At 43.7% G+C, this 15,344-nt stretch overlaps 2 protein-coding genes across 6 annotated transcripts in view; one reads left to right on the forward strand and one right to left on the reverse strand.

Moving 5' to 3' along the window:
• Window positions 1-3,004, forward strand: part of LOC118117475 (inositol monophosphatase 1) — a 4,205-nt gene extending 1,201 nt beyond the window's left edge. For both annotated transcript variants that reach the window (XM_035169721.2, XM_035169720.2), the window contains exons 2-9: window positions 837-951; window positions 1,050-1,183; window positions 1,253-1,357; window positions 1,470-1,515; window positions 1,705-1,813; window positions 1,940-2,048; window positions 2,261-2,412; window positions 2,483-3,004. In XM_035169721.2, coding sequence (XP_035025612.1) covers window positions 889-951; window positions 1,050-1,183; window positions 1,253-1,357; window positions 1,470-1,515; window positions 1,705-1,813; window positions 1,940-2,048; window positions 2,261-2,412; window positions 2,483-2,610 — 846 coding nt within the window. In that variant the 5' untranslated portion in view covers window positions 837-888 and the 3' untranslated portion in view covers window positions 2,611-3,004. The remainder of the gene's footprint in view (window positions 1-836; window positions 952-1,049; window positions 1,184-1,252; window positions 1,358-1,469; window positions 1,516-1,704; window positions 1,814-1,939; window positions 2,049-2,260; window positions 2,413-2,482) is intronic.
• A 2,520-nt stretch (window positions 3,005-5,524) lies between these two features.
• On the reverse strand, window positions 5,525-14,801 carry si:dkey-181m9.8 (E3 ubiquitin-protein ligase RNF31). 4 transcript variants are annotated; one of them, XM_035169672.1, is made up of 19 exons: window positions 14,234-14,801; window positions 13,991-14,081; window positions 13,710-13,775; window positions 12,934-13,100; window positions 11,327-11,436; window positions 11,170-11,231; window positions 10,736-10,867; window positions 10,350-10,561; window positions 10,093-10,275; window positions 9,827-10,009; window positions 9,595-9,693; window positions 9,226-9,315; window positions 8,799-8,898; window positions 8,150-8,268; window positions 7,851-7,964; window positions 7,712-7,778; window positions 7,551-7,638; window positions 7,117-7,285; window positions 5,525-6,038 (listed from the first exon to the last, which is right to left on the reverse strand). In XM_035169672.1, exons 1-19 carry the CDS (start codon window positions 14,276-14,278, stop codon window positions 5,910-5,912), a joined length of 2,226 nt encoding a protein of 741 aa, XP_035025563.1. In that variant the 5' UTR covers window positions 14,279-14,801; the 3' UTR covers window positions 5,525-5,909. The 4 variants fall into 4 exon arrangements, with proteins under 4 accessions (XP_035025563.1, XP_035025564.1, XP_035025562.1 ...); XM_035169673.1 differs by having other exon boundaries at window positions 7,878-7,964; window positions 11,318-11,436; XM_035169671.1 differs by having other exon boundaries at window positions 11,318-11,436.
• Window positions 14,802-15,344: the final 543 nt, after the last annotated feature.

Here is a 15,344-nt window from a genome sequence, read left to right on the forward strand (position 1 = left end):
GTCAATAATCTCTAGAAAATGTGTATAAAGGATATTTTAAAGATGTGCAGGACTGAGTAACTTGACCATACATGTTAAGTGCAATAACCGTCAGGGAGAAGGAACAGCCAAACCAGATGCAGCGTACCTGTGTAGAGCAACACAGTTGTTCATCCAGGTTCTTTGTTTGTCAGTCAGGACGTATCCTTTCTTTCAGGAACACTCTTTCCTTGGCTTCCTGGACAAGTGGCCGCAGCTTGACTCGGCATCCCCTAACCCTCTTTGGAGAAATCTTCCCAGAAATGTTCTCATTACGAATTGGATCATGATTTACCTCTGTGTGTTGTTGGAAGTAGCAGCATTGGCCTTTCTTCCCAGGCGATGGACAGTATCCGCGGTGTCTCACTGCCGGACCACTCTCCATCTTTCTCTGGTAGACCGGCCAGCTGCAGATTCCACAACATGCTCTTCATGTGCATTTCTTTTTGAAGATCCCCGACCATTTCTTGAAGAACAACGATTTCCTCCTTATTTTTTATTTCTCGTATATATCTTCGTCGTCACACGTCTTGTGGAGAGCTGCCAGGTTATAGTCGTGGTCAAACATACTATTCAGTCATCTTGGTTCTAACAACAATCATTTAACTTACTAAATCGACGGACTGACACATGCTTCATGATGCAAGAATTTACTTTACAAGGACTTTATCAAAACTTTTTATCGGAGCCTGCAAAATAGCTGCTACTCACTCCGCCATCTTGGAACCCCCTCCATTTCTCATCAAATGTTTCATTTCTGTTTGTCCTGAGACAGGAAGTGACATCATCTCTGACTCTGACATTTCCTGTTCCTTTAGCTTTTTCTTCACTGGTCAAAAACAGGAAGTGGCATCTTGTTAAATATACAAAATGGCCGACCTCTGGCAAAACGCCATGGACCATGCTGTCGCCATCGCACGGAAATCTGGAGAGGTCATTTTATTTCTTTTATATATTTTTTGTCATATTTATCCGTCATCAGATCAGACAGAAATTGTATTGATCTGTGTATTGATCTGTGTTTTGATCAGGTGGTACGTGAGGCTCTGCGTGACGACAGGAAGGTGATGACGAAGAGTTCATCCATCGACTTGGTGACGAAAACTGACCAGAAGGTTGAGCATCTCATCATCCAATTAGTGAGGGAGAAATTCCCCACACACAGGTAGGAACCCCCTCACAGTGTGTGACTGAAAGCTTAAATAATTACACAGATCAACTTTGTGTGTGTCAGGTTCATAGGGGAGGAGTCAGTGGCGGCAGGTGAAACATGTGACCTGACAGACAGTCCCACCTGGATCATCGACCCCATCGATGGGACGACCAACTTTGTTCATGCGTCAGTTAATTAATGAAACATGTTTAATGGCATCATTGTCATCAAGATGTTTAGTGACTGTTACTGTGACAACGCTCACTGACCTTTTTAATAACCTTCTTGTCTCTGACAGTTTCCCTTTTGTTGCTGTTTCCATTGGCTTCTACGTCAAAAAGCAGGTAAGAGGTCACATCAATACAGTGCTGCCATCTACAGGACCACAGCAGTACTAGAGTTAATCAGTCTGGTTCTGTGTAGTTCAGATGTTCTAGTACACTCTGTCTGGATGTCATCTATGGTTCTGATGTTGTAGAACAGTCTGAAGGTTCTCTGTGGTTCTACTGTTCTATGTCTCTCCTCTCTGACAGAGTGAGTTTGCTGTCGTGTACAGTTGTCTGGAAGACAAGATGTTCACTGCGAGGAGAGGGAGGGGAGCGTTCTGTAACGGAGAACCGCTGCAGGTTTCTGATCAGGAAGGTCTGTAATCATTAATATGTCCACATCAATAACATGGTGATGACACCTGTCAGATAAATGACACGTCATGATGCTCTGTTCCAATCAGAGACAAGAATCTGACTCTTGACGTGTTTTGTTTCTCAGACGTTCGTCAGTCAATCATCGCCACAGAGTTCGGATCCAACAGAGATGTCGAAGCTGTCGACAAAATCTTCTCCAGTCTGAGGAACATCCTGTGTCTCCCTGTGCAGGGGTAACACACAACAGACACACACCTGAGACATACACACCTGACACACACACCTGAACCACACCTGGAACACACACACCTGAGACATACACACCTGAGGCACACACCATACACACACACTTGACAGACGCTTGTGTAACACACACACCTGACACACGCACTTGTAACACACACACACGAACTTTCAGATCAGTCACAGTTTACACATGTTCCAGGGTTCGCAGCGCAGGAACCGCAGCCATCAACATGTGTCTGGTTGCATCTGGTTGTGTCGAGGCTTATTATGAGATCGGCGTCCACGTGTGGGACATCGCTGCCGCCTCGCTGATCGTCTCTGAGGCCGGAGGAGTCCTGATGGACGTGGATGGTAAATATGGAACATAGTCGCAGGTTGAGGTTTCAGCTGCAGACGTTGAGTGTCTCTCACCTTTGTTCAGGAGGCACCGTCGACCTGATGTCCAGAAGAATCGTTGCTGCTAACAACAGAACCGTCGCTGAGAATATCGTCAAGGAGATCGACTCCTTCAGTCCAACCAGAGACGACACTCCACCTCCACAAGTGTGAAGAACTGCAGTGCATTGTGGGTTATACAACAGATTTAATGTCACTTGGTTTGTGATGTGTAAAGTTTGTCTGATATTATTAAGCATTACGAATCATTATTGATCGGTCGTGACACGAGGTAGAGGACAGCAGTCCAACAAGTATATGAAGTGAAACCTGTTCGTGGTGTTTCACGTTGGTAGATACGTGTCTGTGCTTCAGTTCGTTGCGTTCATCGTGTTTCCTGAGTTGCTCTTGTCATCCTGTCACCGTGTTTGTCCTCACGTTGCTATTCACTTTAGCTTTTTTTGTCTTTTCTGGTTTCCAGTGGAAGGGTTTTTCTGTTTGTGGAATTTCTGAACTTAGAACTTTTGCTGTAAGTACCTTTGCTGTTATTAAAGGACACCTTTTGTTATTTCCTTTCACCTGGCTCCTTCTTTTGGGTCGTCCTGTTTTCCTCATTCATCACACAAAAATCATGAGGTACCAACGGAGTAAGTGAGCAGCCGACCACTCAGCTGATCATCAATCAGCACAGACAAGCCGTCATTAGGCAGCAGTCTTAGGCAGAGAGGGCAGAGCCAGACATAAAGAGCAAGACCAAAACTTGATCAATCAAATCACTTTCCAGTTTAAACACCTCTTCAAACTGCCCTATTTAAATATGTTAAACATAATTTAATTAGATAATATTTTACTGGTACAATGCTCATGGTCGACCGTCAGCACCTGTGAACATTCAATATATATATATATAATGAGACTTCCGGTGGAACTGTGGTAAATCCGGAGATTTCTTTACAAAAACAACCAAAACAAGAAATAAACAGGATGAAGGATCTCAGTCCGTCCTGATTTACAGATTCAGCAGCAAGTGATGAAGACGAGTTTACACCTGCTGTTGTTCTGAGAAACAGACGTGACAACTGGATGTGGTGTTAAAGGCCCCATATTTTACACCTTTCAGACAGTGGTTCTCAACTGGTCTGGCTTCAGGACCCACCATCACCCCTTAATGACAAGCCGTGACCCAAATCGAGGAAAATTTTCAACTTCTCAAATTTATTTAAGGAAAAGATGGTGCAATTTGAACCTGAGATAGTACAGAATATCACAGTATGCCAACACAAAAAAACGTATGACTCATACGGGGGAGGAAGTATGAAACGCACGTTTTGATAACATATTTCTTAGAATGGACTGAGTGAAAATGTACCAGTATTCCTCGATCACTGAATAGCAATATCTTTATGAACTTCTTTAATGATAATATTCTAACTATTAGAAATAAAATCCACCATCTCCTGCCCTCAGTCGGCGCTAATACACCATCAAGAACAGAAATCTCAGAAACAGCTGAGAATCTAACCCCTAACCCTTGATCAGCTGACCAAAATAATCTCATGTTCTAAACCCACAACTTGTATCTTAGATCCCATTCCTACAAAATTACTTAAGTAATTCTGCCCTGAATAAAAATTACTTTTCTGAATACAATTTTAAAGGCAAATAAAGGAACCAATTCTAAACTGGTTTTAAATCCTATTTACCAGATCGATAAATGATGAGTCATCTGTGTGCACCAGAGTTAACCACGGTGTTCCACAGGGTTCTGTGCTCGGCCCAATTTTATTCTCATTATATATGCTTCCACTAGGAAACATTATCAGGACACACTCTGTAAACTTCCACTGCTATGCAGATGACACCCAGTTATACATATCAATAAAACCAGAACAGTGTCATCAATTAACTGAAGTTCATGTCTCAAGGACATAAAAACCTTCTCTTATTAAACTCAGATAAAACAGAGGTTCTGATACTTGGCCCTAAACACCTCAGAGACACATTATCTAATGATGAAGCTGTGCTAGAGGACATTGCCTGATCTTTGATCCTGATTTGTCCTTTGATTCTCATTTAAAACACATTTCTAGGACCCTTCTTACTTACGTAACATCTCAAACATCATGTCTCAAAAAGATGCAGAAGAACGAGTCCAGGCCTTTGTTCCATCCAGACGTGATTATTGTAATTCCTTATTCTCAGGCTCCAGCAGGAAGTCGTTAAAGACTCTGCAGTTTGTCCTAAATGCTGCAGCACGTGTCCTGAAGAGAACCAGGACCAGAGACCACATGTCTCCTGTGTTAGCTTCACTACACTGGCTTCCTGGAGCCTCAGTTCTGGAGGCAGACTCCCTCTGTACGTTGAAGATTCAAACCTTCCTTTAGGATAAAGTTATAGTTCGAGCTGGTCCAGGTTTGTCTTAGATCTTAGTTCTGCTGCTGAAGGTCTAGAATGTCGGGGTCACGTGACACATGGAGCTTCTCTTTCCTCTTCTCCCTCTTTATCACATTAATGTCTCATCAACATGTTACTGACGTGACTTCTTCACCAGAGTCCTGCTGCTCCATCACTTGTGGATCCAGGATCAAAGCTGCAGCCACATCGTGGATCCTGATGTGGATCACAGACTGTGATCATGGACCATGGATCATGGTGGTGGATCATGATCTATGGTCCATGATCACAACAAGACCTCTTGATACACAACATGTCTCCTCACATCTTCTACCATCACTGAGAGGAAGTCCTCAGTTCCTCTGCTCCTTCATCTCCATCACACATTGTGTAGAAACACTTTAAACATGAAGTTACAAACTGGTTCTTCTCATGTAGTGAATCCTGTTGTTGTGTTGATGTGTTCAGTTCCATCAGCATCTGTTGGACTTGTGTCCTGGGAGAGGATCCTCACATGGGACTGAGCTTTATTCACTGATCACTAAGTTTCTGTTTGACTCTAGTTGAGTGAAGAACAGAGGAAGTTGATCCTTGTTAACATCTATGAGACAAACTGTGATTTATGAATATGAGACAAATAAAATGACTTTCACTATTTACCTATTGTGGTTGTCATGGAGACAGGAAGTTGAACGATGTTTAAAGATATTTATTATGTCCTTTATTGAAACAGTGCAGAAGAATAAAAACACACAAATGTTGGTCAAATGCTAACAAATGCTTACTGTTAACCACACTGTGTACTGAGAAGCTCGTTAGCATCATTAGCACATTAGAACTTGTCTCTGCTCATTAACATTTAACTTGTTGAAGTTAATGGCACTTCTGAACTCTGATTGGCTGCTTGAATTTCTTTGGTCCTTTTTACTTTTCTCTGGGTGTGTTTCTATGAACTCCAGTGAGCCAATCATAAGCCACAGAGGGAAGCTGACAGGGGATGTCACCAATGATGTCACTGGCATTAAAACAAAACCTCTAAACCACAGTCAGTGGTTGCAATGGTGACAGAGCACTGCCTTTTAATGGAGTGGCGTGTTGGGAGGGGGCGGACCTCCAGTCGTCACAGCAGAGGTCAGAGGGTGAAGGTCGTCGTGGAGTTTCAGTGGTGAGCGTGGTTGCTTCCTGAGAGGAACTTGATTCGCTAGAGTCTAAAGAACAGAGAAAATCCTACTGAGTGATTGGCTGAAAGTAACGATAAAAAATAACAAACTTAAACCAGACACAAGAAAATTCACGTTTCTGTTAATCACTTAACTCAAACATTAAGGGGTTTCTGTCACTTCACAACTTTTACCCTTTAAGAGTCTGGAATTAAATTAAAAACCCCTGAACATGAGTATGTCCAGTTCTATTTGACTTCATTCATGAAAATATTTCTGAGATAAATAACTCCATAACAACAACTTATCACAACCTGGCTCAAGGCTGGACAGATTAGAGAAGTCCACACATGAGTTTAAACTAAAAATAAGTTTATTAAGAAATGAAAAGGAAATTTTAATATAGAAATCAAATTACAACCAAAACGCCACAGGGGAGAGGGAGGTGTGTGTGAAGTGTTTGATTCCACAAAACCCTTCTGGAGTTTCAGGTGTAAACAGAGTTAGAGCAGAATCCAACACAACTGAAGTCAATGGTGACCAAAGCTTCAGACGTAATAAAACAGAAAAACACAACCCGCCTCCATCCTGCTCCTGTGATGTCATCAAGTGTCCACGAGCCCCACATTCAAACTCCACTGGAAACTGAGTCATTGACACCAAGTGTTCAGCTCAATGTCTCTGATAGTCTCCTCAGAGCCGCCTTCACGTTCATACGCACACACTGAACAAGCTCTCGCCCAAGTTCAACGAGAATTCATGAAAGCTGCACACCTACTGTATGTTTACATGTTACCGGGACTAATAACGCCGCTTTGAGTTGAACTTGAACGTCGGTCTTGTGGACACTTGATGACACCACAGGAGCCGGATTGTGGCATGTTGTGTTTTCTTTCTGTCGTTTTATTACGACTGAAGAAAAAGTCACCAGTTACTTCAGTTGTATCAGATTCTGCTGCAACACTGTTTACACCTGAGACTCCAGAAGTTTTTTGTGGACTCAAACACTTCACCCCCCTCCATCAGAGTGGTGAGTAGATAATGAGGGAATTTCATATTTTGGGTGAACTATCCCTTTAAGGACATTTTAAGGGTTTGTGTTTATGATGACTATTTTGTCACTGACCAGACGCAGACGGTGAGCGTACAGCGGCTCCAGTTCCTCTGGTTTCCGAGTCGGCACGGCGACATGATAGCGCTGCAGCTCTGCTGTCATCTCTGCCACATTAAAGAGGACGGCCGGGTCGGCACTGCGACAGTTGATCAACTCCACCAAATGCTCCTTATAGTGCAACCTGCCAGAACAGACGGGGGGAGACAGACTGACTGACTGACTGACTGACCACGAGTCGTTAATTACTGTGACGATGTGAATAAAGTTCTTTACATGGGAAGAAGCACTGACACCTGCTGGAAGAATCTATACCCATATTTTCCTATGATCTGATTGGTCAGTAGTTCTTGTAGTTTTTGGATCTTATCTTGGCCTTAACCTGCTTCAGCATCAGTCACCATGGTGGTTTACTCCCAGATAGTTTGTTGGTGATAGTTTAGTCTTACCGGCAGTATCCTCTGTATTCAGCAGCTCGTCCACATGGCTTCTCCCGCAAGCTGCCGTGGTCTCTCAGCTCCAAAACCAAACACACTCCTGAAAACCAACCAACATGTTAAAAAAAGGTGAGGGAACCCAGTTCACACCTGAGAAGCAGAAGAGACGTCACCTGTCAGACCGCTGTCAGATGAGCTGCCATTGGCTGCTTCAAACCAGGTAGGAGACACTCTGTAATACTGTTAGAAAAGAAGCACAGTTCATGTCCACAACAAGGAACAGGTCCGTCCAACAGTGTCAGGTCTGCTGACCTGTAGCAGCAGGTGAAGGCGGCTCACACTCCAGTCTCTCAGGTGGTACAGACAGTCTCTGGGGTGGTGGGCATGAAGACCTTTGTTTCCACAGTCGACAGAGAACCCACAGACCTGAAAAAAAATAACATCATATCAAAGTGATTTTTCTGGAGCAAGTTCTTTAAGGTGCACCTGACACCCGACGACAAGTGAGTGACAAGTTACACAAAGTGAAAGTTCTGAAGAGCAACTCAGTTTTATTAATTCTTCCGAATAATTGAACTGAACCAATCAACAGTAGAACCAGTAGAACTCACCGCTCCCTGGCTGAACGTCTGACTGCAGCCTCCACAGAACTGATGTTGACACTGACTGCAGGTGAAGTGAAGACAACCTCCTCTAGACAAACTGAAGACACAGAGACACCCAGGACACTCTATATATACACACACACACACACACACACACACACACACACACACACACACACACACACACACACACACACACACACACACACACACACACACACACACACACACACACACACACACACACACACACACACATCAGAGAGACACACAGGACACTTGTCTTTCAATAGATGTAAAGACACTCATTGGCATAATGCATTCCCTGACCCTTAACCATCAAAACTAAATACTTAACTAACTCTAACCTAAACCTAATTCTATTCTAACCCTAACACCAAGTCTTAACCCTCAAACAGCCCTTTGAATCTGTGAGGACCAGACAAAATGTCCTCACGATGGTATAGATACACACACAAACACACTCTCTCTCCCCCAGTGTTTGATAAGAGCAGTTGGGACAGTTTATGATCTGGTTCTTAAACATCAGAGACAACACCACGAACCAGAGAAGATCTATAATGTTCAGTTACAGCTTGGGCTCTAGGGTCCGGAGGGGCCTCAGGGACCCGGGTTCAGGTTGCAGAGTTCGTACCGATGCTGTTGTAGCTGAGCAGTGTGGCGTCGTCTGACTTGTTCTGCTGCTGCCACAGTCTGAACTGATCACATGACCGACCCTGATGATGACGGGACCACTGAGGAACAGAAAAACGTGACACAATGAGTCACAATGTTGTCATAGTTAGTCCCAGTGATGTCACAATGGGTCACAGTGATGTCACAATGAGTCCCAGTTATGTCACAATGATGTCACAATGTTGTCATAGTGATTCACAGTAATGTCACAATGTTGTCATAGTAAGTCCCAGTGATGTCATAGAGTCACAATGATGTCATGATGAGTCACAGTGATGGCTGCAAACCCGTCTGTTTTGTATCAGTACAATGATACAGTTACATCTGGTGTGTGTGTGTGTGTGTGTGTGTGTGTGTGTGTGTGTGTGTGTGTGTGTGTGTCTTACAGGTGATCTACACTGAGAGCAGGTACTCTTCTTACAGTTGGGACAGTCCATCCTCAGTCGCTCAGCTTCATGAAGTATACCGAACGAACACTGTAACACACACACACACACACACACACACACACACACACACACACACACACACACACACACACACACACACACACACACACACACACACACACACACACACACACACACACACACACACACACACACACACACACAGTTCATGTGAACATGAGAAGACATCTTTGATCTGTCTGTCCACTATAACTGAAAACTGGGTCCCCACACAAAAACAAACAGGATAATTTTGTCCAAAAGGACGTTTTTGTTTGTTTATTTATTATGAATCAAGGAATTTACGTGAGAACACCAGCAGAAATTCTTCATCTCCTGAAGAGCTCGATCTCTGAGTTTCCTCTGGAAGAGTTCATGAACCTGAGGAGACAGGAAGTGACGGATCTACACAAACAAACAAACAAACACACAAACAATCAAAATATACAAAAAAACTGAAAGACCTTAATTTTTGACGACCGTTTCCATGGATTAAATAAATCGATTAAGGCATCAGCGGATCATGTGACCTGGTCACCTGAGTGTCCAGAAGGTTGAAGTATTCCATGGACTCCACCATCGCCCCCTGACCTTTGACCTCCGGTCTGCCACACTGAGGACAAACCAGCTGGTCGACGCTTCGCTCTTTAATAGCCGCTGAGAAAAACGTTTTGAAACAAGTCTGACACAGGAAGCAGGAGCAGTGAGTCATGGTGATGATCTGCAGGAAATAAAGGGAAGAGGAACTTGACAGAAGAAAACTTCTGTATCAGAGAAGACCACCTGAGACGTCCATGGTCTCACCTTGCTAAATGTCACCTGGTCTTGACAGATGGGGCAGCAGTGAGTCAGGAACCTGAGAGCTGATGGCAGGTCTCTGTTGAGTCGGACCGCCTCCATGACATCACTGGGCTTGAAGTTCCGTCCCTCCATCCTCATTAGAGACAGGAAGATGGCCGCCTGGTCTGGCGGAAGATGGTCCACCATCTGAAGAGGGACAGAGAACTGAGACTAACTGGGACCAACACCTGAGAGGGATTTAGACCTACAGTCGTCCTCACCTTGATGTGGCCCCCTCCAGCTGCTACTTCACACTGACTCTGAGGACACATGTACTGATGACGTCCAGGTTGTGGTCCAGGGCCGGCTCCGTGCTTGTCTCTCGCTGCCTCTGATTTGACAATCCTTTCAGGTGAGTCACTCTGTTGGTCTCTACTTGACTCATCCAGTCTCAGAGCCCCCATCATCCTGCTGAGGGGCTCTGGAGGGAGACCTGCAGGAACCAAAACCAAGTGGAGTACAGTCAGTTTCATTCCAGTTGGGTACTGTGGTTCAATTCCCGAATCCTCCAGGCCGTGTGTGTCTGTGAGAGAGGTTCGTCTCCTGTGGTTCATGCGTACCTCAGCTCAGTCAGCTTGTTAACCTGAGCTCACCTGTCCAGTCTCACCTGAGAAGGTGGCGCTCAGCAAGAGGCTGCTGCGATTAGAGGAGGAAGGAGGAGCACTGAAGTCGATCCCCAGCAGCTCCTCAGTGTACGACTTCCTCACCCTCATCTCCCTGCTCTGCTCCCATTGACTGGCTGAAACACAGGGGGAGGAGCTTCATTACATTACATGTCAGGACACTTTTATCGAAAGCGACTTACAGTTAGTGTATTCAACATCTATGAGGGGCCATTTAGGGGTTCAGTATCTTGCCCAAGGACACTTCGGCATGCAGATGGGGAAGACTGTGGATTGAACCACCGACTTTCTGGTTGGAGGACGAACACTCTACCCCCTCAGCCGCCCCTCTTCATCACGTAACAAACATGCATGATACAGTTAGCATGCTAAAAAGGTAATATTTAGCTCAGATATGATTATTTCAACAGAAGTTTACCTTTCTGTGCAGACAGAAGGGGGGAGGTGATGGAAGAGGAGGTGATGGAGGTATGGTTGAGGCTGTAGGAAGAGGACACAGAGCATTAAAAACTTGATAACAATAATAATAATATTTAACAATCATCAACATCACATGTGGTGATAACCTGTGTGACCTTCCATCTGCAAGGGGCAGGGCATGTTCGGGACACCTGGCATAAAGGGGTGTGTCGACTTGGAAGGCCCGCCTCATCTCTGACATGAGCAGTGATAGGTTGGACACACCCTGACAGGAAGTGACATCAACATTAGCAACAATGACAAGTTCTTTGTTTCATGGGAAATATTGATTCAAATTTGAAATTAAGTTCGTTCTTGAAATCAAAAAGAGCTAATAAGTAGGGCTGTCAAAATGAACGTGTTAACGCGGGATGATTCATTTGTGGAATTAAAGCGTTAATTTTTTTAACACATTAACGCATTAATAGAATGAGCCGCTCCATGTACCCCCCCACCCCACTCGCTCACTCAGAGACACACGCAGTGAGATCACAGCTCGTGCACCTGAAGCAGCCGCTCAGTGACTCTGTAGAAGTGAAACACAGAGTTCCTCTGGTCTCAGCTGCTTCAGGATCAGAGCAGAAGCTGGTTTGTACCGAGCTGGAGTTTCTGTGTCCTCCTCCACTCGGCTTCACTGGAACTAATACACACTCATCACTAGTTATCAGGACCTGATCAGCACAGGAAGTCACTGAGTGTTGGTTTGATTCCACAGTTTATCAGACTCATTGAAACATCATGAAAATGACTCGTCAACATGTTCAGTCCAACACGAGACGCTCAGTCAGGACTCAGTGTTAGAATGAGCGACACGCAGACACGATCCGACTCCATCGACTCAGAACCAAACACACGACCAGACGTTTGTCACCTGAATCCTCCCAATAAAACATGAACTGTGAACCTGAACCAGTTCATCTGCATGAACTGAACTGGGAACTCGTTCTTTTTAAGTGTGCACTGGCTCAACACTGCTTCTACAGATGGGCTCAGATTCAGATTTCACATGTAATTGTGTAAAGGTTTGGTGGTTTGTTTGATTTAAAAAGAAAAGAAAAGAGTTTTATTCAACCATCCTATATTTGCTAAAAAAAAAAAAGAGCAAAGGCTCAGATGCCTCAATTGTTTAGGATAAAGGTTCCTTGAGTTTAATAAATAGGGTTAGGGTTAGGTTAGGATGATGTGATTTAACCCTAAATCACATCATCCTATGTTTGGTCAGAGGCAAAGCAAAGAGACAGGCACATTTAATTATGGTGTGGTATGTTTTAGTTTGATTTTATTTTATTTTTCAATCTTAATAACCCTAACCCTATCCTAAAATCATTTGAATCCAAATGTTAAATGTATATATCCACCTTCTGTCATTTATCTTTCCATTCCCACAACAATATACAGAAAAAATTGGGATTTTTCGGGCATTTAGAAATGGTGATTAATCACAGCCACCCTGTGATTAATCTGATTAATAATTGTAATCGTTTGACAGCCCTACTAATAAGAGATCCATTAAAGAACCAGAAAAGAACCTAAGATAAAATGTTGGAACTGGAGGGAAGACTTGTCTGTTTCCCAGGTCCAGATTAGAACCTCAGATTCAGGAGGACGGATTCTGTCCTGGCCCTGGTTTAGTGGACCAGCAGCAGTGACAGGATCTGGATTACTACAGTCTGCTACCGGACAGGTGTAACCAGGTGGACTGAGCATGCTAACTGGGACTTACAAGTGTCCAGTTCTTGAGTTCGGTCAAACTGATGTTGCCGGAGGCGTCCACACAGCAACAGGACGGGTTAATCAGCATGGTGACGGATGGACAGACATAACAGCGAGGACGGGACACTGGATGGGTCTCATGAAGCCAGATGCACACTGGGATATTATACTCACTTCCTGTAGAGTCAACAAAACCAGACTGATCCAGACCAGACTGCAAACAGCACACATACACAGTCTTGCACTTCTATCTTAATGGGGACACTCATAGGCATAATGCATTTGCCAGCCCCTAACCTTAACCCCAACCCAACTAAATGCCTAACTCTAGCCTAAACCTAATTCTTACCCCAAGTCTTAACCCCCAAACAGCCCATTGAAAAAGTGCGGACTGTTCAAAATGCCCTCACTCGGTAGGGTCTATGCTCAAAATAGTCCTCACAAAGATATAAGTAGTATAAGTATACACACACAGTGTTAGAATATTATTAAAAACTATGAATCTCTTCATTCTGTAACTGTTATTTGTATCCGAGTGTTATTTGCTTTAAATTGTTTTCATCTTTTACAACTGAAGGTTCTTATGGAATAACACGTCTGCTTTAAGGTTTATGTGGATCTGACTTCATCTTACGTCACGTCTGCATCTCATCTCCAACATGTTTGTACAAGCGTGCACATTCTTATGTCAAGTGGCGTTAGCATCTTTCAAATCTTGTTTTGTTCATACCCCAGTTACACATGAGGTCATAGTCCAGGTCAGACCAGGTCACCTAGTGGTCTCACCTTCATAGTGAACAGGAAGTGTCCCGGCCAGGTAAACCAGCTTCTTCTTCTCTTTGTTTGGAAAACCTGTGAAGACAAACAAAGGCTACAATAATCAATAATATTTGATAAACAGATTTATTATTTTGATTTATAAGTAATCTGATCCAGATCGTGGTGGATCAGACCCAAGACCACCAGGAACCACCAAGACCCGATTCTGAAGACCTGTGGTGTACAGTCTGTCAAGGTGCTTTTATTGTGAAACAGACAGGAAGTAAAGGAATAAGTTCCATACTTACAATAAAAATCCACATAGAGTCGAAGATCAGAGTAAAGGGTTCGAACCCGCTGCAGATCAAACACAGTCTGTTCTGGAAACACATATTTACACTGAGGGACAGAGAGGACACTGTTAGCATCAAGCTAACCCTGACAGCCATGAATGGGTCATAAAGGAGAGTCCCTGTTAGCTGCACATGCTAACCAGGTAGCAGCAGCTGGAGTGATGAAGTTAGATTAGAAACTGAAAGTTAGAGACTCACCTCCATCAGAGTCCGCAGCTCGTCCTCTGCTTTCACTCGAGACATTTTCTGCTCCACATACACCTGCTAACAGGCTAACAGGCTAACAGCTGTAGGCTCTCATGTAAAGACGACACATCCACATGCGCTTCCAGCTTTTCAAATTAAAAGACAAAGCTGGATTCGAGTGATGGTACAAATAAATCACTTGAAAACACAATAAAAGATCAGTCATTAAGCTTTAATGTGAAAGTTTCTCTAATTTTTAAAATTCCTTTGAACCATGACATCATGTTCTCAGAGGATCTGTGGAGCTGGTGTGGATTGTTCGAGTCTCTGAGGAGGACCAGGGTCTTCAGAGACCCACAAGATCCTTTGAGCTCCTCTGATGAGCTTCTGAAAGATCTAGACTCTCCTCAGAGGATGAACCTCTGTCAGCTGCTGGAGCCCAACAGAACCAGCCTGACCCGTAAAGTGCTCCCAGTACCACAGACTGCATCTGCTCCACTAGTTTCCTGTTCACTGTGGCTGATGCGCAGAAACTCAATCTCCATTTAACATTTGACACATTAAGGTCTTTTCTTTAGTTTCTATTGTTCTTTGTGGTTTTCTACTTATGTTCATTTAGTATCTGACTTGTTTTCAAACCTCATTGTACATGTGTGTACTGATATCAAAATACAGTAGAAATACAAGTGTTGTACCTGTTGTAAAGATATGAAAATCAGTCGACTTCCTTCTTTACAGTCTGTGTGTTTTATTTCCTGCAGCTGAGCTTGAAGCCTCCAGGGTTTCACCTGAAAGACTAAAACTGCCAAACACACAATGAGAATTCATATAAATGACATGTGATGGAAACAGATGAGATTAGATTCAGATCTGCTCTTGTTCATGAACAGTTTTACTATAAAAACAATCCCAGATGTTTTACCAGCTGTTCTTCCTGCATTTAGCAGCTGGAACTGTTTCTTTTATTCTGGATGTTTGTTCTGCTCAGATTTTTATTATTCAACAGTTTGATCCTCGGCTCTGCTGTCAGTCAAACTGTCCCTGTCTGTGATTGGTCATATGCAGTAAACTCCGCCCCCCTCATATCCAGAAGAACAGCTGAGTTAACTCAACAGATTAAAGC

The sequence above is a fragment of the Hippoglossus stenolepis genome, chromosome 11, assembly GCF_022539355.2.
Source record: "Hippoglossus stenolepis isolate QCI-W04-F060 chromosome 11, HSTE1.2, whole genome shotgun sequence".
In the NCBI taxonomy this organism is placed as follows: Eukaryota; Metazoa; Chordata; class Actinopteri; order Pleuronectiformes; family Pleuronectidae; genus Hippoglossus; species Hippoglossus stenolepis.

Bases quoted from the DNA above. Each gene is read 5' to 3' on its own strand.
- si:dkey-181m9.8 (XM_035169671.1), bottom strand. From the start codon at position 14,278: ATGTCTCGAGTGAAAGCAGAGGACGAGCTGCGGACTCTGATGGAG. The intron at 14,082-14,233 runs GTGAGTCTCTAA...TCTGTCCCTCAG, and splicing joins AGCTGCGGACTCTGATGGAG to TGTAAATATGTGTTTCCAGA. The intron at 8,269-8,798 runs GTACGAACTCTG...GTGTATATATAG, and splicing joins GCTCAGCTACAACAGCATCG to AGTGTCCTGGGTGTCTCTGT.